The sequence below is a fragment of the Trachemys scripta genome, chromosome 2 (assembly GCF_013100865.1).
Source record: "Trachemys scripta elegans isolate TJP31775 chromosome 2, CAS_Tse_1.0, whole genome shotgun sequence".
Lineage (NCBI taxonomy): Eukaryota > Metazoa > Chordata > Testudines > Emydidae > Trachemys > Trachemys scripta.
The window spans coordinates 79,631,290-79,654,172 of record NC_048299.1 but is presented as its reverse complement, the minus strand read 5'-3'; the positions used below and the strand labels follow the sequence as shown (position 1 = coordinate 79,654,172).

At 40.6% G+C, this 22,883-nt stretch overlaps 1 protein-coding gene across 7 annotated transcripts in view; it reads left to right on the top strand.

Moving 5' to 3' along the window:
- Positions 1-22,883, top strand: part of ULK4 (unc-51 like kinase 4) — a 401,679-nt gene that overhangs the window by 11,073 nt on the left and 367,723 nt on the right. For 6 of the 7 annotated variants that reach the window (XR_004644496.1, XR_004644497.1, XM_034760991.1 and 3 more), the window contains exons 4-11: positions 3,623-3,762; positions 6,186-6,348; positions 12,316-12,417; positions 13,189-13,272; positions 21,409-21,484; positions 21,958-22,053; positions 22,351-22,469; positions 22,634-22,703. Coding sequence is in view for 5 of the 7 variants with exons in the window: in XM_034760991.1 (XP_034616882.1) it covers positions 3,623-3,762; positions 6,186-6,348; positions 12,316-12,417; positions 13,189-13,272; positions 21,409-21,484; positions 21,958-22,053; positions 22,351-22,469; positions 22,634-22,703 (850 nt within the window). In the remaining 2 variants the exon portion in view is untranslated. Of the gene's footprint in view, positions 1-1,227; positions 1,316-3,622; positions 3,763-6,185; positions 6,349-12,315; positions 12,418-13,188; positions 13,273-21,408; positions 21,485-21,957; positions 22,054-22,350; positions 22,470-22,633; positions 22,704-22,883 lie in introns of those variants that run through there. The other variant, XM_034760993.1, reaches the window with a different exon arrangement.

Below are 22,883 nucleotides of genomic sequence, written 5' to 3'. Positions count from 1 at the left end.
TGGGCTCAGTATTGTCCTTTATCTCTTTCAGGCCCAATATGAGGTTTGTATAACTCAGTGATTCTCAACATATTACACATTATGGACTGCATATGTGGCTCACAATGCATAACCTGGGCCACAGAGACAGTGGCAGCCCAGATCTCGACTATGGACCCCGGACTCCTGCCGCACGGGTCGCTGCCCCCAGGGGTAGGCCAGCTGCCTGGACCGCAGGACCCCTGCCACACGGACCAGGCTGGCTGCCTGATTCAGTCCCCTGCCACACGGCTGCCCTGGAGCTTGCGGGACCAGACGGCTGCCCAGGACCCCTGCCATGCGGGGCCCGCCCCAATTCCCCGCTGCCCTGGAACCTGCAGGGTGGGCCGGCTGCCCTGGACTGTGCAGTGCCAGTGGGGACCCCCCAACCCCACAGGGCTGGCCAGGAGCCCGCCCCCACGGTAGGCATCAGGGCACTCTAGACCCCTCCCCCTGGGCAGCTGTGAACCTGCGACCCCAGGCATACCCATGGCCTTTAGTGCACAGCTGAGCTGGGCTGCAGCTGTGTGTTAATTGGGCCGCATGTGTCCTGCAGGCTGAACTGGGGTCCTGTGGGAAAAAATAGCATGTGATCATGTAATTAAAGACTGTATCCTAATTAAGGCAGTCCCTGGGCCAGCAGCAGTTTGGGTGTGGGAGGGAGTTCAGGGCTGGGGCAGGAGAAAGGGGGGATGCAGGGTGGCGCTTACCTGAGGGCGCGGGGAGACCAGGGGTGAAAGTAACATAAGACTTACCAATACGGGGGCCTGGCTCCGGGCTCCTGGAACAGGTGAGGCCTCGTGCGGAAGGGGCGGGGCTCAGGGGTCAGCTTCCCCCAGCCAGCCCTTCTGCACTGCCCAGCCTGTGCTGCCCAGGACTCCGGCAGCCTTTTAAAGGGCCCAGGGCTCCAGCTGATTCTGCAGTAGCAGCAACAGCTGCCGGGAGCGTCAGGCCCTTTCAAATCGCTGGGGCCCCAGAGCAGCTGCCCTTTTTGTCCCCCCCCCACCTCGGCTGCTTACAGGCCCATACCAGCGGCCACTTCTGACCGGTATGCTGCACTGACCCACTTTCACCTCTCGGGGAGGCTCCCTGGAAGCAGCCAGCATGACACTGCAACTCCTGCCCTAGGCTGAGGGGACTCTGCATGCTGTGCCTACTTGCATGCACTGCCTCCGCAGCTCTCTTTGGCTGTGGTTCTCGGCCGATGGGAGCTACGGAACCGGAGCTCGGCGGGGGCAGTGCGCGGATCCCCCTGGCCTTCCCTCCTGCTAGGAGCTGCAGAGACACGCTGAGCCGGGTAGGGATATTACCAGTCCTGCCAACTCCCCTCCTTCCTCCCCCTCATCCCCTGCACCAGCAGGAGTCATGGGCCATTCCCCCAGCACCCACGGTGCCTCCAGACCACGGCCCCTCCCATTCCCCACCCCGAGCACCCGGGGGCCCCGGCCCAAGTTACGGGTAAATAGTAAAAGTCATGGATAGGTCACGGGCTGTGAATTTTTGTTTACTGCCCGTGACCTGTCCATGACTTTTACTAAAAATACCCATGACTAAAACGTAACCTTAATCATAATGTACCTGTATATGCAGAAGGGGGCTGAAATAAGGTTAATTCTAGCAGTTCCAAACTTTTAAGTGCTTGACTGCAGTCTTATTGTGCTTTTTAACATAACTTTTTGTGTATGGGTTATATTTATGTAGTTTTGAAAGCATAAAATTAATAGTAGAAAGTAAATTAGGCTCCAATCCTGTAAACATTTGCTCAGTGTTTAACTTAATGCATGTGAGTGGTCCCATTGAAGCCAGTGGGACTACTTGCTGTGTGTAAAGTTAAGCACATACATATGTCTTTGCAGCACTGGAACCTTAAATGTACCCATTACTTCAGACCTCTCATGTACTGACTTCTAATTGGAAGTCAGAAATAGTCTAATAAAAGCAGCAAAATTTGCTTATTGCAATGCAGTTGATTAAAAACAATTCTTCAAATCTCTGGCAAACAATAGAGCCTTACTGACCGCTGTCACACCTAATGCTAATTGACACCTTTGGTAAAGTACTCTCTCATGTCAAGTAGTGTTTTTTTTTTTTTTTTCTGGATAGGTTTGGTGCACATTGGCAGGGCAGTGTAGTAAGCTTGCCTCTACTGCTACCTATACTGTATCTATTCGGTGGATAGATGATTTCATTCTTCAATGCTTCTAATCCAACTTCTTTCATGGTATGAAGTTCACTTAAGGAATTGTGGAGTGGGGGAGGTAAAAGAAAAGAACAACTGAATCCACTAATTTCATTTCTCTGATTTTGATTCTCTTCAAATTCTTTACAAGGGATCCCTTGCCTCTGGAGATAGACCAGAGTACATTAGCACTTTGAAAGTGCTCAGGACTTGAGCCCCATTTCATCTGGCACACTCCTGCAAGAGCTGTTCCAAAGCTGTAGATACATTAACATTAATTCTTCTTAGAATAGATGCAGCTGTGTATTCCACTTGTGTGTGCATGCCCATACTTAAGTGGAATACATTTCTGCATCACATCTTGAAGAACCAGTTATTAATAAGTAACCATTTCTTACTGATTTTACAATATAACTTTTTGAAGTTATTGTTCTCTAGACAGTTATACTAATAAATTGTATATAAAGCTAATATCTCTCTAGTTTTGGAAGAATTCACAGGAAGACATTCCACTTCTGAAGTCTTAGAGGAGATGTTATAGAATAGAATTATTTTTATTTTAATAAAGAATTAATAAAAATATGGCCATAGGTAGAATATAAACAGTTAAAAGCCATCTTGATTTCTGAAGAAGAGTTTTCTTGTAACATTCTAATTAACCCCCCCCCCCCAAAAAAAAAAACAACAAAAAAACCCAGTATAATGTTAACCGTTTTTATGGTCATTACCATAATAAGTTAATGGTATGGTATAACTAAACAAATCCATTTGTTCATGAAAATTAAACGGAATTGTTTGGTCTGTCACTTTTCGGTAATGTTGATCTAGAAAAAGCTGAAGATTATTGTATAAAAGGTGAAGTCTGATATAAATCATGCTACATAGATGTATGCAGGGTTATAATTTCGTTTGAGTACTAAAATATGTAAATAAATGTAGAGAATTGATCGATTTCCCACTCTCTGCCTTCTTCATAAAATAGGAACTCTTTGACAGAAGTGGTCATTATTGATGTTAGTGGTGAACTCTTTTCAGTTTTAGTGATCTATATAGACAAATTAGATGACATGGGTCTTATTTTCAAAATTTGCCCATGTTTCAGTGATTACGTATAGAGGATGTATAGTGAGTATATGAGAATAATGTTTCCATGCCTCAGTTTTTCCAGAGGCCAGAAACAACTGGGTGAAGTAGTCCTTTAGTGCTGACGAGTAATAGGTTATTTTATATACATTTTGAAACTTGTGGCTGTTGGAGAGTCACAAAGCAATTGAAGATAGGCAAACATTTATTTTTTTTCAATTGTTTTGTATTTTCCTTTTAACTTTTTTTCTTTTAAGAGGCTGTAATATCACAGTAGACTATTGGTCTGGCCTTTTCTTGATATACAACTGTCATAAGGGATTCTGTGTGAATACATTTCAGGTGGTTCACTAGAAATGGTTATTGCGCAAGATGAACATCTACCTGAAGATGTGGTGAGAGAATTTGGTATTGATTTGGTTACTGGATTACATCACATTCATGACCTTGGAATTATCTTCTGTGAACTCACACCTGGAAAGGTAATGAGTAACATCTTATATTATGTCAAAGATATCATTACAATTTCAGAAATTATTATTTGTATTATGATAATATCCAGAGGCCCTACTCAAGGTTGGAGGCCAGGTGTTGTGCATGAATATAGTAAGAGACAAGTGTATGTCCTGAATACCTTACAGTCTAATAAGTTTATTTTCTCTCTGCTGTATCACTCTGCAGCTGAGAATGAGTGTCTGAGAGTATAGTATCTGCTTCCATGCTGCAGCATAAAAAGATGAGTCAATAAAGGATTTTCATTATTCATTTAGGAGTCCCATTGTTTTTATAGCTTTGAATCATTCTGTCATACCCTGTCTACACTAGGAAACCACATATTTCTTAGTGTCTTGGTAATCCTTCATGACACAAAATATTTTAAAACTTTAAAAAAAGTCAGTATAAAAAACAATGACTTAGTCAAAATTAATACTGCCTATAGTACATAAATTATTGTGTAAAATAGCAATTGGAGACTAAAGTTGGTTGTCTGCTTTGAGAACTCCATGGGAAGTTGTTACCAAACGTTGCATAAATGAATGATCAACCTATTGTAATTGTTTCCTAAAACAGGACTGCCCATCTTTCCCTAGTTTGAGTTTAGTCTAGTAAAACCCTCATGTTTTTCCTAAAATGTGCATAGTGAATCGAAGTATGACCACAATAAACATTTTTATTTTTGCTTAATATATTGACTCCGCTCTCGATCGGACTCTCTACTGTGTGATGACATTTTCTGCATTGCCAAGTTTCTTGTAAAATTTAGCTACTGTGGATGTATGCGCAAAGTCAGTAGATGACTTCATAAGAAATATAGTGCTGCCCATTTGTGTATCTGATGGCAGGACATTGAGACATGAATGGAATACAACAGAATTGGAAAGCTTGTATTTTCTTTAAAGCTACTAATTTACTGTTAAGCCAGGTTGATGAATAGGTAAAATGTTTCTCAGAATCTGGTTGCTATGTGGATAATCCTTTTAGTCAACTCTAGCTTCCATATTTTGGAAATTAAACGTTAAATATTTTAAACGCTAGTCTAACAAACTTTAATATGCACACATGTTGAAAGATGCATCACTTTTTATCTTTGCTGCAGAGTAATGTATGTGGTAATTACTCCTTTGAACATGTAGTCCAATTCAAAGTAGCCATCCTTATTTTCAGAGTCCTGCATAGAATTGGTTCTGGCTATTGTGATATTGCCTCTTTCTGTGTAACCACAACCTCCCATGACAGCTATGTTCTGCTAAAACAACATAGCTGTTGACCAGTAGAGGAGACTAATGACTTCAGGAGATGGAACCTTCACAGGAGCTGGAACAAGATTTTGGAACCAAGAATGATTGCTAACTTGCTGCATGCAGAGCAAGTGCAAAACCTTTCTCCATGCTTTCCCACGATATCATCTTCATTGTCACAGGCTCATTTTAAAACAAAACCAAAAAGCCCTCTGCCCAGATCTGTCTAAAATAAAAAAGCCACCTTTTGATGGCTATTAAAAAAGGAGGTCATTGTAGTCGTCGTCCCCCTCCCCCGCCCCCTGTGGGAGGCATTCAGCTATTACTGTGTTGAGGGCCTGTGATGGGGTGAGACTCACCGGCGTGGCGCCTCCTGCTGGTCATCTCAGGAATTAGCTCTTCTAGCCCAGAGCGCCTTCTGTAGGCCAGTGTCTCGCCTGCCGCTGGCCCCGTGTCCCTCCCGGACCCCTGTGCCCTTTACATCAGGGTTCTGCCCCAGCAGTAACCCACAATCTGGGTCTTCCCATCCAGGGGAACCTCTATCCCCACCTTGCCTCAGTGGCTACTGCCAGTCACCGACTAGCCCCCGCTCACTGGGGCAGACTGCAATCTGTAAACCACTCATCATCAGCAAGGGGGGGTTGGACCTGCTGCCTTTGCCTATGTCTGGACTACCCCTCTGCAGCCCCAGTACCCTTTCTGGCCTTTTAGCAGGGCCTGCAGGCTGGGGTTTTACCAGGCTGGAGCTCCTCAGCTCCCTCTGCCCTTGCCCAGCACTGCTCCACCTCAGGTACCCTTCTCAGCTCCCAGGCAGCCCAGTCCTTCTCTCTCAGAAGCTAGAGAGAGTCTCTTCTTTGAGCTCCTGGTTCACAGCCCTTTTATGGGGTGAGCTGTGTCCTGATTGGGCCGTGACCCCAGCTGTGGCTCCTTCCCCAATCTAGCCTAGCCTTTTTCACAGCCACAGCCCTCTCCAGGGCTGTTTTTAACCCTGTTCTACAGGAGGGGGCAGCTGCCCCACTACAGGGCCATATAAATACTTTTAATGGTAATGAGACTTGATCAAAACTGCAATCTTAAATAGGTTAGACTGGAAAATTCAGCTTCTTGAAACAGTCCTTTATATGTAAGAGAAACAACTTGGTGTTCACTTTTGTTTACCTCTGTAGGTACTTCTGGAAGGGCCTGGCACACTGAAGTTCAATAATTTTTGCCTGGCTAAAGCAGAGGGTGAAAATTTGGAAGAATTTTTTGCTTTAATTGGATCAGAGGAAGGAGATGGTGATGGCTGTGAAAGCACTCCACAAAGAAACTTGAAAAATAAACTCAAAGGTATAGCATATAGTATATATTTTATCCAGTCAAAATTAACTAAACTCAGTGAGGCATAATGAAATGTTTTAAAAATGTTTTGATTTTAAATCCTGTTGAGAGGACGGGGTCTTATTTTCTCTGCCATAAACTTAAAATTGTGGTCTTTTGTAACTATTCTTTTTGTGGATGCAGGAATTAAGAATGCTTGGTTTTTCTATTACTAATGTAGAGGTTTTTTTAGAACTAAACAAAATAAAATGTTTTGACAGTGTCTGACAATGTAATGGGAAACATTATGGGAATTTGCATATGGTACAAACCACAAAACAAGCTACACTACCTGTTACGAAAATCAGAGCACATAAAATTTAATTGTGAAAGGCAATTGTTAAATAAGTTACTACTAAGTTATCTGTACATACAGCTATTGCTTCAGGTGACTATTTTACCTCTTCTCCCCATTGTAATTAATGCTACCGTTAGCTTAAGTCAGGGGTTCTCAAACTTGGTTTGCGGCTTGTTCAGGGTAAGCCCCTGGTGGGCTGTGGGACACTTTGTTTACCTGAGCATCCACAGGTACAGCTGCTCACAGCTCCCAGTGTCCGCGGTTCACTGTTCCCGGCCAATGGGAGCTGCGAGAAAGCAGCGCAGGCCGGGCCACCGCTTCCCGCAGCTCCCATTCTAGCTTGAGGGGACATACCCATGCTAGCTCTGATTGAGCTAATGCACTAAAAATAGAAGTGTAGCCACAGTGGCAGGAGCGGCAAGCTGCTCAGAGTCCAATCCTGTCTGAGACCATAGGTTCATGCTGGGGATAATTAGTCCCTCCCACATTTGCACCGCTGTGGCTACACTTCAATTTTTAGCATGTTAACTCAATCAAAGCTAGTGCAGGTATGTCTCCTCAAGCTGGAAATTACAGCTTTTAGCTCCAGTGTAGACCTATCCTTAGTCTCATGTAAGCAAGATTTTGGTAGCACAGACCATCATTGGTATCCTTAAGTACAGGGAAGATTGCTAACCAGCACTTTTAAGTGATGTGTGACAGGTACATAGAGAAAAAACAGAGTTTTACGTACACATAGTCATGTTTTGAACCTTCATAACAATACAAAACCAAGTTTAGCAAACATACAGCATAACATACATCTGTGATAAGAAGTAATAAAGACTGTATTATCATTTTAGTGTGCCTGTTCTGAATAGTCTTCAAGGTATCCTTGAACTGAAGCCCAGATCAAGGTATTCAAGTATAGGAACAGTGAAGCTGAATTAATATTACTGTAATTATATAAACTTACAGTGTGGCTGTACAAGTGAGAGTGGTTGGTTTTTACAATGAGTGTTGTAGATGTAACATCACATCTCTGAAATGCAACTTTTACTGTACAAACGTACAGCTCTGAGTCATTTCCCGCTGGCATTGGTGGGTTTTCAGTAATTTCAATGGCTGGTGTGCTGCTGTTTCAATTTTTTTTCTTTTTTTTATATAAAATAATAAACCAATTTTCAGGAGTCGTTTTTAAAACAAAATGATCAGATGGATAACAGACTTTAAATGGAGCAAAAGGCTTAATTAACTAGAAAAATTAACTCTTATTAAATTTGGGTTGGTTGGTTTATTATTTATTTTAGGTTGTGCTTCTGTATTTGATACAGACGAATGGGAAAACTGAAACTTAAATAGAGTTGGCTATTTATACATTTCTCATTTCCTCGATTAAGTGCAAACCATATGATTTTGTAAACATTTAGAGTAACCATTTGAACTTTCATATGGGGGTACCTCGTATATGGAGCACCATCTATAGAAATATAAATAAATCCATTTTAGATGACTGCTAACACAGCAAAATGCGATTCTTTATTTAGAGCCTGTTGAGCTCCAGCGATATGGTGAAAGCTGGTGTATGTGGAAATGACGGTTGGAACTATGGTAAAGCAAGGGAAGATGTTATGAGGTTGCCAATAGTGTACAGCTTCTGAGAAGTACTGAAATAAGTAGCATTAAGCTAATTATAGACACAAATGTGCCTAATAAACAGAAGATCTTTATCCTTAAGAGATTTAAACTTTGCACTCCACAATCAGTAGAACATAAAAAATAGTCCCTTCAGCAGATTTGTTTTGTTTTTGTTTTTTCTTTAAATTAAAATCTTCTAGAGAGGACCAAACATCATTGTGTGGTATATTTGCCTACGTGATGTGGCTAAGGAGATATCAAATCTGTTTAAATGGGAGGACAGAAAATCAATTCTAACCCATCTGATCATGATATAAAATTATTAGGGCTATCAAGCAATTAGACACGATTAATAGCACAATACCATTTATTTAAATATTTTTGATGTTTTCTACATTTTCAAATATATTGATTTCAATTACCACACAGAATACAAAGTGTACAGTGCTTACTTTATATTATTTATTAGAAATGTTTGCACTGGAATGGTGGTTGAAGCATGAAGGGACATACGAATCTTAAGCACATCTGGCACGTAAATATCTTGCGATGCCAACTACAACAGTGCCATGAGGATGCCTGTTCTCACATTCAGGTGACATTGTAAACAAGAAACGGGCAGCATTATCTCCCACAAATGTGAACACGCTTGTTTGTCTGAGCGATTGGCTGAACAAGAAATAGGACTGAGTGGACTTTTAGGCTCTAAAGTTTTACATTGTTTTGTTTTTGAATGCAGTTATTTTTGTTCATAATTCTACCTTTGTAAGTTTAACTTTCATGATAGAGATTGCACTACAGTACTTGTAATGGGGAAATTGAAAAATACTATTTCTTTTTTTACAGTGAGAATATATGTAATCAATTCCAATTGGTATTCTATTGTTTAAAAGTGCAATTAAAGCTGCGATTAATCATGATTAATTTTTTTGAGTTAATCGCATGAGTTAACTGCAATTAGTCAACAGCCCTAAAAATTATGTTAAATACTTCTCTAGCTCACTGAACTTCAGTTGACAGAACCTTGGTAACGTCCCTCAGGATTCTTTTGCATATTTCATCGTTCCATGTTTTCCATACTTGGAATGAAGTGAAGATATGTCTCGCTCAGTTGGACAGCAGAGAGAACTAGCATACTGGGCTTCCCAGAGTGCAGTGAAGAAAAGACTTTGGTGGACTGGGACTGTGCTGTCCTCCTAGCCAAGGTTGAGGCAGCATGTCTATGCTGATACTTTTAAAGTCTGTCAGGTGCCTTCAGTAGCAACACCCTATGATCTATGGTATCACATTCGATCCTACCACTAGTAGGAGGTGGAGTTGATTTAGAGTATGTGTGCTCCATTTACATCTCAGAGAACTTGGAAGTTAATTTGGGATAGATAGTTATGTAATCAAAGGGCCTCGCCTGTGGGGTATGACAGGGTTAATTCAGTCACCCTTTCGTTTAACATATATATGAAGCTACTAGGAATCTCAGTTAAAAAAACAACTTGGGCTGCTAGTGCCCTCAATACGGACTTCAAACTGCTATTGGGTATCCATTTAGTAACAGCGGCTTGAAGTATATTCTTCCATCTGTTACTGGCCAGGAGACTTTCCATCCTCCCCCTGGGTGCTGACCTGGCAACTGTGAAACATATCTTTTTACAATAGGCTTGACTATTGCAGTGCCTTGTACTTAGGAATCAACTCTGGTCATTAAAGAAACTTTTGCAGTTCCAGAATGCAGCAGCCTTTTCACTCAAAAAGTCTGGTTCATACAAATGCATTATAAGTGCAGTAATTGAGATGCCACCAAGTATGAGAACAAATTTAAATTTTGGTACTTAATCTTCAAAACCCTCTCTGCCCGTGGGTCTCAAACCTTTTTTACTGGCGACCCCTTTCACACAGCAAGCCTCTGAGTCCGAACCCCTCCCCATAAATTAAACACACTTTTTAATATATTTAACACCATTATAAATGCTGGAGGCAAGTGATGTTTGGGAGGTTGGAGGTTGACAGCTCACAACCCCCCATGTAATAACCTCATGAACCTTGAGGGGTCCCAACCCCCAGTTTGAGAACCCCTGCTCTATGCTATGGGATTGGACTATTTCAGAGACCGCTTCTCTCTCTTCACAATGCTGATCTGCCACAACCACAATACTTATTAGGAACAAGTGAACTATTGACAATAAGTTTTGTCTCCTGCTCGTGTAAATTTCACTCTTTCTTAATGAAGCTCCGTATTGCAAGAAATAAGAATGATGATGAAGCTACTGTATTCAGGAAGAAACAACAACCTCTTTGATATATCTTTATCAGAATGACTGTAATTGTGTGTGTGTAGTTAACAACCTATCCTCTCTTACAAACCAAAACCTAAGGATAAAAGAAACCAATATGTGCTCTTGAAGGAGGATGGAACTGAAAAAATTGTTGACTTTGTGTAACCCTTAGTGACTATGGTATAATACTGATGGATAATAAACTTTCTATTTTTATTCCTCCTATGTTGAGGTTAATTGGCAGACAGGTATGTTATATCTTTTGCATATGAAACATTATTCATGATTTATATTCAGGCATATTATAAAAAGTATTTAAGTAGACTATTCAGTATCGGATGCTTCAAAGGAAAGTGGAAAAACCGCAAAGGCAAACCACTATAAATGGTCTATTTATTTTTATTTATATATCATCATCCCCTCCTTCTGCCTCCACTTCTGTCTCTCTACAGGCTCTTGCTGACTTCTTCCAAGAGAAAACTGACAAAATACAATGTGACCTTCCCATCCCTCCCACAACTCTCTCCTCCTTCTCCCCATCACAGATGCAGGAGCTTCTTGTCTGTTTGTCTGTTCTCTGACCTGACCTCTTGGCTCAGTGACCCCAAACCATCTTCTGGTCTGCCTTCTCTCTCATCTCCTTCCTTATTCTTTTCTTTAACCCAGACAACTACCGCCCCATCTCCCTTCCCCCGTTTGTCTTAGTTCATTGACAATATACCTGCAATTGTTGTCAGGAGTTCCATCCTAAATCCTTTCCCATCAAGCTTCTGCTCCTTGCAGTCCACTGAAACCACTCTCGCCAAAGTCCCTAGTGATGTCTTCCTAGCTAAAGCTCAGAATCTGCACTCTGTCCTCATTGACCTGTCAGCTACCTTTGACTCCATCACCCATGTTCTCTTCTTGAAATTTTGACCTCCCTTGGCTTCCATGACTCAGTTCTCTTCTGGTTCTCCTCCAACCTCTCTTACTGCTTCTTCAGAGTGCCCTTTAGGGGATTAGCCTCATTCCCCTGCCAGTTTTCTATGCGGGCTCCACAGGGCTCATGCCTTGTCCCTTTCGCTTCTCCCTCTAAACTTGATCTCTGGTAATCTCATCTGTAAACACAAATTCAATTACCAGTGGCCATGCTGATGACTCACAGATCTGCCTCTCTTCTTCATTCTTGTCTCCATCTGTCCAAACTAAAATCTTAACCTCTGTCTCAGACATCTTCTCATAGATGTTTAGTCATTAGTTCAAGCCCTCCCCTACTTCCTTTCTCAATCACTGTGGACAATACCACAATTCTGTCCATCACTCCATCCCCTAATCTAGGCATCGACTCTGACTTGGACCTTTCTCTAGGTACCTTAAAAATTTTCAGCACAAAAACGTAGATGTTCTTCTCAGGTTATGTGTAGTGAAATAGGAAGTGAAATAGAAATATAAACAACAAAATAGTTTCCACAATCCCACTGAAAAGGTATATCCGAATGAAGTGAGGATAGTTGTCTAATGAGAGGTAAGATTGTGATCACAGGACTATAATTCAAATTCCTGACTTTCTATCCCAAATCTGACATTGACATTCTTTGTGCCACTGAGCAAGTACTTAGGGAAACTGATGTTCAGCATTTATCTTTAAATGGAGATAATGCATACACCAGAGGTAAGGTGGGAGGATTGACACGGTGGCGTTTTTTAAAATTCTGAATTGTATAAATGCTGAATGGATAGTCCAAGTTGCCTTATATGTGTTTTATTTTGTAGGATCGCCTGTATACACCGCTCCAGAAGCAATAAAGGGAGCTGACTTCTCCATAGCTAGTGATCTGTGGTCTTTGGGCTGTTTGCTTTACGAAATGTTTTCAGGTTGTGTTTCTATCTATCATTTTTCCAAATTATCACAAGTGTCAGAGTTTTTGGTACACTATAAAGACTTCCAATTATTTAGGAACTTTGTAAAATAATCAACTGAGCTAATGTCACTAAGATCTGAGTTATAGTATAATTATAATATATGGTTTTAACTGCCTCTAGTGCTCAGAATTATAATTTGCTAAATTATAATAAAGGTTTGAGCTCCCATTCTATCATTCAAGGGTTTTATGCTCTTAAGCATTAAAACAATTTACCAAATGCATTAATTTGTTCTTTTAAACAGCTAAAGTGAATTTTACCTTTAAAATTGCACTACTTTGGCTTAGTGAAGAGTAAGGGGAAGGGGAGTCGGAAGGGAGCATCTGGGAAGGTGAAATCTCCTTCAAACTAGGTTGCAGGGTTGTAGCCCAGTCTTCCTGTGGCAACGTACACAGTATGCTAGCCTATTGGATTAACATAGATGTGGGTCTTGCTGTCCTCATTATCCACTCTGCTGGCATCTGGGGCTACCATGGAGACCCATTTTGGGACACAAGACATGAAGGGGCATTCTTAATGGCTGTCCTGCCCATGTTTTGTTCTGCATTCCTCATTGCTCACTGGCTCTCACCACCAAGGGTATTTGTATTTAAACTGACATTAATTTGTTAAATTTGAGTTCAGATTGACAATACTTGCTTCTTGAATGAGATTATTTAGTAACAATTATTTTGCAGTTTAATCAAGTTCGATAGAATTAAGTGAATCTACTTATACTTATAGGAAGACCTCCATTCTTCTCTGAAAGCTTTTCTGAATTAATTGAACAGATTTTATATGAAAATCCTTTGCCACCTAAACCTAAAGGTAAGGTTTTTTATAGTTAAATGAGTCAAACTAGAGTAATGCTTAGAATGTAGTAGTCAGTTTTGTTTGTTATGTTTCTTATGTTGATAATATTTTGGTTTGCAAAGAATATTCTGCTTAAAATTCTTTATTGCAGAAGTGTATTTTCTCATTAAATTAAACTTTTATTAGCAGAATTATTAGAAATTTCTATCCCTAAAACTGAATATTAGAACTAGTCTCATTTTGGAGTTTAACTGTTCTGTTCTTTTGGATTATTGCCCACTGGGCAAATGGATACTTCATATAAAGTTAAATATTAAGAATAAAAGCAATTTTCTAGAGGGAAATATGTTGCTACATTTCATATTAAGCCATTACTTTACTAACTTGACGTTATAGAATCATGTTGCAATAGTATCATGTTAGTTGAGTAGGCACTTTCTTTATAAGCCACTATTTTCAGATGGCTCTAATTTAATGAAGAATAATTCTTTTAGGTTTAAATTTCTGATACTTGTTTTTCACACCAAACAGCATTTTATTTTTAAATTGGGTTAAATTACATTGACTACATTGAGTTCTCAAAGCAAGACGAAGCAGCATTTTTTGTCAAGTTAATGAAGGAATTCAGAATTTTTTTGCTCTGATGATGCAAAAAATGGTTTAGTAAAATTTCTAAAACTTGCTATGAACTTGTTCTCAAATGCCTTTGTGTGTGAAGAAGTGTGGTTTCAAAGTAAAAATATAGGGTTGAAACAGTGGACATAAATTGTAATTTAAATAACATAGCAGATGTAACTTGATCAGCAAATGGATGTAGGTGGGTACAAGTGGCAAAGCAGTGTAATTTGCACTGATTTTAGCATTCGTTTAGTTTGCAAACTGAGTATACTAATCTGGTATTCTGTAGTGACTAGTTGAATCAGTCAGAGTTGTGTCTGTTAACCTGAGGTATGAAAATGATCTTGGGAAAGTGGTGAATGATGCAGACAATTTAAAGTGGATTTGGAGCTGCTTGATCTCTTGCCTGCTACACATTCCTCTTCCGTCCACTGTATGCGTATTAAACGTAGAGTTGCTAACCCTCTAAGATTGTCTTGGAGTCTCTAGGAATTCAAGATTAATCTTTAATTAAAGATTATGTCATGAAATGAAACTTCCAGGAATATGGCCAACCAAAATTGGCAACCCTAATTAAACGTGAACTGCAAATAAAATCTCCGAATTCTGTCTACTGCAGCAGTAAGTACTGAATATTTCCCTTAGCCTAAAGGCACTTATACCCAGAGACTACACAGTAAAGAACATACTTTGAAACACCACACAGAACAGTATAAAAACGGACTTATCTGAGCCCTTGGGGCTCCATGCTGTAGCAAAATTTTGTACAGTTGCTGTCCTATCATTGTATGGTGCTAGAATATTGCATATGGAACTGTACTCATGAGTCACTTAGAATTTGTGTTTTAGGTCTCGTTTGATAAAATAAACATTAATTGTAAAATTAGGTGTAGTCTTTCTCAGAACAAATCATTTATTTTGAATAATTTATATACTATGGGCCATCCTGCCCTTCATCTACGTGTACAATTTTCAGTGGATTCAACGGGATTTCTGTTCATCGTAGGAGCTCAGAATATGATCCTGTATATGAATGTGTTTTTAAATTCAATACATGAAATCCCTCTGTGGTACAGGGAATTGAAACACCTGGTCCAATTATCAGATACGATCAACTCTAGATTTTGGGAAAGAATTCCTTGAAGGATGAAATTCTACCCTTGTGCACCTGTGCACAATTTTAATTGGATTCAGAGAGAGTTGTGTGTGATTTTTGAGGGCAGAATTTTTCCTCTTAAGCAGCCTTTAAAATGCAAAAAGGTCCTATTTAGGACTTTGGATTCATTCAGTGTTTCTGAATTTATTTTTTAAATTAATTTTAAGGCATGGTTAATTAAAAATAATTGTATATCACATACAGTTTAGTCCTTTGTTCTATAAATAATGGGTTATTCTTCTTTGAGTAGTGTCCTATGTGTGCACTTGCATCCCCTGTGCTATTGATTGGAGACTTTTCATAGCAATGTGCGTTCGGCCTGTGCATGCATGCTAGTTTGTGACATATCCTGTGAGTTGCTACGTAGCAGTGCACAAGCAAACCGCCCTCAGTTGCTTCGCAACTGCCTCAGCCTGAGATGGAGCTCTGGCAGTTGTCCCTGTTGAGATTACTTCAGCTGTGTCCCAGTTTTTACTCTAGTGCTTCACTTATAGTAGGTCTTAGTATTAGTGTAATTACCGGTAGTTAGTAAGCAGTAGTAGCTTTAGCTTCTTAGTTTAAAAAAAATTATAAGAAGAAAAACTTCTCATCTATTAAATAGATAGATGTTAGTGAGTAGGTAAGGTAGTTCTTGTTCACTGGGAGGTTATACCTGGTTCTCCTAGTTTCAAATGTCTGTCGTGCCAGGAAGCAATCTTGGTAAGTGATGGGTACTCCCAGTGCATCGTTTGTCTCAGGGAATCGCACATTCCCAGAAGGGTAACTTCTGTCTGACATTGAAATCTAGAGCCAGAAAAAAAAGGGAGATCAAACTTCATCTCCTCATTACAGTGAGCTCGCTGCATCCATCTTCTGACCCAGGCCAAGGGACCTCTCCTGTACACCAGTCTCCAAGCAAGTCTGCTGCCTCCACTATTTCTAAGCCATGCTCCTCGAGGGTATCTAAGAGGAAGACCTCTCATAAGTCTTCCAAAGATCATGCCCTGAGTTCACCAGGTAGGGAATCGACCTCAAAAAAGATGAGGTTGTTGGAGTCTTCAACCAGGTCAGCATGTTCTGCTCTCCAATCTGGTACCTTTGAGGCTGCTGGTTCCTCAGGTACCCAGGGCATTGTTAGCCGAAAGATGGCAAAACCTCGGGTGTGGAGGGATCGTTGGGACCATCGGCAGACCAAGGTGGCAAGAATAGCTCTTCCTCTGCTTCCTTGTTATCAAAGAAGCCTGCTTGGGTTCCTACTGCATTTCTCTTGTATCAGACAAGATTCACAGTACCTCTCTGCAAACCACGGACTCGGTACCAACAGCATACTTGTTACCTCAGGAGTTTTGTTTTTCCCCAAGACCTGGCTGAGGTGCCCAATTCTTTGTTGCTCAGAGATAGGCAGCCTTCATCTGCTGACCTCACTAGGTGACCTGATCCTCAAGAAGAAACCTTTGAGGAGCAGGAAGATGGAATTGATGAAGGAGGTCTCTCTTCTGACCAACATCTCCTCTTCATCTCTGAAGGAAGCAGTTATGCCTTGTCCTCCATCCTTGGAGAATGATTTTAAGCAGTTTCAGGATCTGGTCAAGAAAATTGCTGACTCCTTGCAGATCCCTCTTGAGGTTAAAGAATCATAAGCTGCTTGACATCTTTCAGACAGTCTCATTTGCCCGCGTAGCCTTGCCCATCAACGTGGCCCTTCTGGACACACCTCATCTACTATTTCATCTACATGCGAGAGCGCAGATAAGAAATATTACTTTCTAGCAAAACACTTGAGGTTTTTATTTTCTCATTGCTCTCCTAATTCTTTGTGGTCGATACAGTTAACAAATGGGGAAGGCAGCACCACACTAAATCTATGCTTATGACAAAGATCAGAAGCATTTAGACCTACTTGGTAGAAAATCTTATTAATTAGCCTCCTTACAATTTAGAATTGCCAAGTACTAGACATTAGTGGTGAAATATCATATAAATCGCACCAAGCTGCAATCTTCTGTTGACTGCTTACTGGCAATGTGTAGAGAGCAATTCCAGGCAATTTATTGTGGACGGACAGCTGCCTTCCAGAACTTAACTACAAGCCTTACTCTGTGCTGCTGATACTGCTACCCATTCAATCTCTACGGTGGTAATTGTGAGAAGGACTTCTGGCTCCAGATTTCCAAAAGAAGTCCAGAATACAGTGGAAGACTTCCCTTTCAGTGGGTCTAAACTGTTTGCAGATAGTATAGATGAATCTCTGAGCAGGTTAAAGGACTCCAGGGTTAGTTTGCGTTCTCTTATAGGCAGGTGTATAGAGAAGGTTTAGCAAGACACAGACGGCTCAGAGATCCCATCCTGTGCAATTCCCAACCTCCTAGAGGTTGTATGAACCACATCAAAAGAGACTAAAATTCCAGAGACGGAAACCATCCACCTCTCAGCCTTTGACCTTGTACCCTTCCAGCTCCAAGCAGCAATTTTGATGGGCTGATTGAGGTCTTGAATGACCATCCTCATCCTTACCAGCTGCACCAATTCAGCTGTCTTCCTCCCTTCAGCGACCACCTTTTACCACTTCAGGCAGGTTTCAGAGTCTATCTCCACAAACAAGTGGGTTTTGGAGGTCATCTTCCCAGAGTACTCCATCCACTTTACGACCCTTCCACCAATCAACCCCCCTGCCCTATGCCTCTTTAGGGACTCCTCTCATGAGAGCTTGCTTCGTGTAGAAATGGACTTTCTTCTATACTTGGGTGTTATAGAACCAGTTCTCATGCAGCACAGAGGAAAGGGATTTTATTTAAGGTACTTCCTGGTACCAAAAAAAGAATGGCAGTTAGAGACCCATCCTAGATTTGAGGTTACTCAACACTTATGTGAAAGCACCAAAATTCAAAATGGTGACATTTGCAGGTGATAATTCTGTCACTAGATCAAAGGAATTGTTTCTCAGCCCTTGACTTTCTGGATGCATATTTCCACATTGCGATCCACCCATCTCACAAATGATTCCTATGTGTTGCTATTGGCCAGGACAACTTTCAGTACAGGATGCTCCTTTTTGGCCTGTCATCTGCCCCGAGGGTCTTTCTGAAGGTCATGTCAGTAGTAGTGGCTCAGCTCCGCAGGAAAGGTATTTTAGTGGCCTCTTACCTGGATGATTGGCTGCTGAAGGGTCACTTCATGAGTAACTTTTGAAGCCATAGATCTCTTCCTCAAATTGGGCCTACAATTGAACATTCAAAAATTCACTGTGACCCATATACAAAACTTGGAATTCATAGGAGCTCATCTCCATTTAGTAACAGCAAGAGCCAAAGCACTGCACAGATTTGTGGCCCTTTCTGACATAGCAATACAATTCAGCACAGCCCCCAAATCTTTGTTTTATATCAGCTGGCAGGGAGGAGCAAGATCCCCCTCCCTCTGTGCAGAGGCTGTCAAACTTTGTAACCTGTGCATATGCAATCAAGTCGTTGTCTTCCAGGGGTTCAGAATGTGATCACAGATACATTTAGCAGGCACTTCTTCTAAGATTACGAGTGGGAAAATACATTTCAGCATGTTCTACCACATATTCTGGCAATGGGGCACGCCCCAGATAGACTTGTTTGCCACAGTGATAAACAAGAAATGTGCCCAGTTTTGCTCCAAAGACAGGCTCGGTCACCAATCCCTGGGGTTGCCTTTCACCTTCATTGGTCATCTGATCACCTCTATGCATTCCCACTGACTCCTCTAATAGCCAAAGTTCTACTGAAAATAAAAGAAGACAAAGCCAGAGTCCTCCTAATATTTCTGAGCTGGCCCTGACACACATGGTTTCCTTACATAAAACTGCTGGCCGTTTGCTCACTGATCACTCTGCAGGCCAGTCTTCATCTCCTCTTCCAGGAAGGCAGAAAGATCCTACATCCCAACCTCAAAGTTCTTAATCTCAAAGCATGGTTGATTAATGGTTCATGGGATTAGAGACAACCCGCTTTGAGGAGGTAAGAATAATAGTATTACACACCAGAAAACTATCTTCTACCCATACTCTTAAAAATGGACAAGACTTGTCTATTGGTGTGACCTCAGACGTATTCCACTGACAACCTCATTGCTGCCAAATAGACTGTGTCCTAACTCTAAAAAGTTTAGGGCTATCGCTGAGCTCCATTGGAGTCCATCTGGCAGCCATCATGGCTTTATATTCTTCAGCAGAGCGTTATTCCCACTCTTTATTCCTTCCTGTTTTGCTCACCCAACGACAGTGAGGTTCCTAAGGGGGCTCGGAAATCTCTTTCTGTCAGTTAAGCATCATACTCCGGTTTGGGAACTCAATCTAGTTCTTAAATGCCTTACAAGACCACCATTTAAATTGATGGCTACCTGCTTGCTTCTCCATTTATCAGTGAAAATGGCATTCCTGATAGCCATCATGTCAGCATGACAGGTTGGGGAAATTAGAGCCTGTATGGCATGCCCTCCTTTCACAGTATTTTTTAAGGATAAGGTCAAATTTCTACCTAACATTGTTGTGAGAAACCTGGATTTGATATAATCTGCAGTCATCTTGTGCACTTAGCCTCTCCCTCCCCGTCCCCGGCAGCTAGAATCGAGGACACCATAAAGTCAGGAGAAAAATCTGGCCTTGCTTGCTTAGGCAGACAAAAAGCTGCAAGCTGCAGTTTTACTGACTGGGATATATAAAGTGAAAAGGACAGATTCGGTGGTGGTGGTGGGGTGTGTGGAAAACTGATCTTGATTCTGGTTATCTGTTCGTAAGATGTTTTTCTTTTTTTTTCCTGAAGCTGCTTTGATGATGTGGATAATAATGAATTGTTGTTGGCTGTTGCGATGGAAATAACTCATAATAGCCTATGTGCTTTGTCCGGAGAAAATCTAGAGAGTTTGTTAGAAAACATGCTTCGGAGCAGTCTGAGGAAACTTTTCTTTAGGCAAGGAGCTGACACCTAAACTTCCCAGCAGCTGGACGGAAGGAGGGCCCCCAGCTAATCATTCGAACCCATCTCAGTCTATATAAATGTTTGGGGTGTTCTGAACCTACTGCTTGTGTGTGTGTGTGTCTGTGTCTGTGCTTGAGACCTAATAAAAGAGTAGTTTTATGTAAAAGCACTCTTGTTTCTACCAATCATTTATCAGACAGAGGAAGGAACTGTGTCCCCAATGATTTATTCCTGACATGTTCTGGAGAGAAACAGTTAAATTACCTCTGCTTTGGGTTCTGAAAACTGTGGGTAACTGTCTCCTCTGAATTCCATATTAATCAACCTATTCACCTGCCAGTCTTCCACCCTAAACCTCACCTAGATAAACAAGAGGCATTGTTGCACACCCTTGATGTCAAGAGAGCCCTGGCCTTCTGTCAGGATAGAACTCTAAACCCTTCAGAAAGACCACAAATTGTTTGTCTCACTCGCAGATAGCTCAATGGATCTGCAATCTCTAATCAAAGACTTTCCAAGTGGATATCTGACTGAATTAATTGCTACAAATCGCATAATATTCAAACACCTTCGGACATACAAACTCACTGTATGAAATTCATTTCCACTTGTATGGCATTTCTCAAAAAGGTGTCCATTACTGAAATATGTAAAGCTGCTACTTGGGCTTCTATACATATGTTCGCTGAACACTGTGCAATAACTTGTGACTCTACAGCGGAGTCAAACACAGTATCAGAAGTACTTTCTTCCATACTGGACTCGACTCCAAAGGCCCCTCCTCCTCCTTTAGGTGGTTATTGAGTAGCCCTCCTTTGAGTGGCGCACCCATAGGGATACTACTCAAAGAATAATAATAAATGGTTTCTCACCCTGTGCAGTAACTGCAGTTCTTCAAGATGTGGTCTCTATAGATTCTCCATTACCCGCACTCCACCTTCTCTGCTATAGGGCTTTGCTGTAGAGAAGGAACTGAGGGTGGTCCACCCATGCCATGTTATATAACAATGGCACGAGGCTGACTAGCATACATGCATGGGCTAAACGGACACTGGCATGAGAAATTTCCAATCAAACGCACAGGGGGTGCAAATGCACCTAAGGTGGGGCACCCATAGAGGGACACATCTAGAGGAACTACATTTACTGCACAGGGCGAGTAATTATTTATTTTATACTGTATGAGAATCGTCCCAATGTGAATATTTCCTTTTAGAAACTTTTAAAATTACTGCTGCTTAGTTACTGGAAGCTTCTGTTGCATGTGCTGTCTTAAGTTCTGGTTGTGTTATCATATACAAGTAGACAGACCTCTGTACCCCTGTATATCCCTTGTCTTTAGTGACTAGCAGGAACAGGACCTATATATGAACTCTATATTTCTTCTATTATTCATGTAATCATTCTAGTTTTAGGCTAAATTCATTTTATTATTTGAAGTTTTTCTGTTTACAGGTTCTGCTCTCCCCAAACCTTCTTCACACTTCCTTAGTTTGCTGGATGGTTTGCTTCAAAAGGATCCTCAAAAGAGGTAAAGCGGTCTAATCCAGGACAATTAATCACATATTATGTCTTCTCCTCTTCCGAAAAGCGATGACTATTGCAATACTGAATTCATGAAATTTTGCAGATTACATCTGCAAAAAGATGTAACTGTCTGTTTCGACTATGTTGCAGTTAATTAATATTGTTCTCATACAAAGATTTCTGCTGAGTGTTTTGATTAAATTACTCTGATAATCAGTACTAAACAAACACCAGGATAATGGTAATGATGGCAATTTTAGAATCATATAAAATTTAAAATCAGTCCAAACTTGTTTTGAAAGTGGGAGAAGAAAGCAGTTAAAATATCTATTTTACTGGGCTTGTGACTTATAAATGGTATGATTACATTGTTACATAATAACAGGTTTGTCAGTCACTGAGATTTTCATAGAATATTAAATCATGGTACTATACTGTAGTGCTGTTTCAGTATCTTTATTCTATTGTATTACAAAGATTGAACTGGACAGACCTGTTACAGCATCCATTCTGGAAAGATGCTTTCAACAGATATGATGGTGATTCCGCAAATAGCCGGGACATAAGCTCAAGGTACAATATGTTCAGTGAAAATAACATTTTTATAATAAATATAAGTAGAGAAATATCCTTTTTACTATTAAAAAAACTGTATTCTGGTCATTATTTGTATTTTTATTTTAATTTATAAAAATGTTTTAAAAATTTTGTTAATTTTGTTCATAGCACGGATGTATCTTGAATCTTGTCTCCTGAAACGTATCTATCACTATTGCGAACACTAGTGCAAATATAAAAACACTATCGTATTGATTTTTTGAAATGTGTTAAGTAACTAGTGTCTAACTAGCATGTCTTATTAAACAACAGTGAAACCACGGAGTTGTTTGTATCTAGAGATACCAAGGACCCATTGGATACCCATAAAAATTCAAATGACATGTCATCCTCACGAGCAGATAAGCAACTTAATAAATCTTTCAAACTAGGTAAGATTATGTATTGCTAATATTGTCTCATTTCAGATGAGTGTGTTCTGTAAATCTGATCAGCCTTGTAATCCCAGCAGTATACCTGTTCCATAAATTTTATTCCTCTTAATCTTTAAATGAATATGAGTTCCATGTTTTTTGTTTTGTTTTGTTTTTAACAGAAAATCCATCTGAGTTGCAGCCTAAAAGTGCACCTGGTGGTGAATCAAATGAGTCCATATTTCTTCTTAGGTATGACAAACTAAAGAGCAATAATTAGAAAAGAAAAAATGTATGGAGTATCTTCTTAAATGTTATTTTTTAATTAAAAGAGCGCAGGCTGGACTGCAGTATTTGTACGCAAGCAGATTGGCTCATGATTCTGTATGGAAAATTGTGTTTAGGTAGTTAGTATAAAGAAACCTTTGAGAT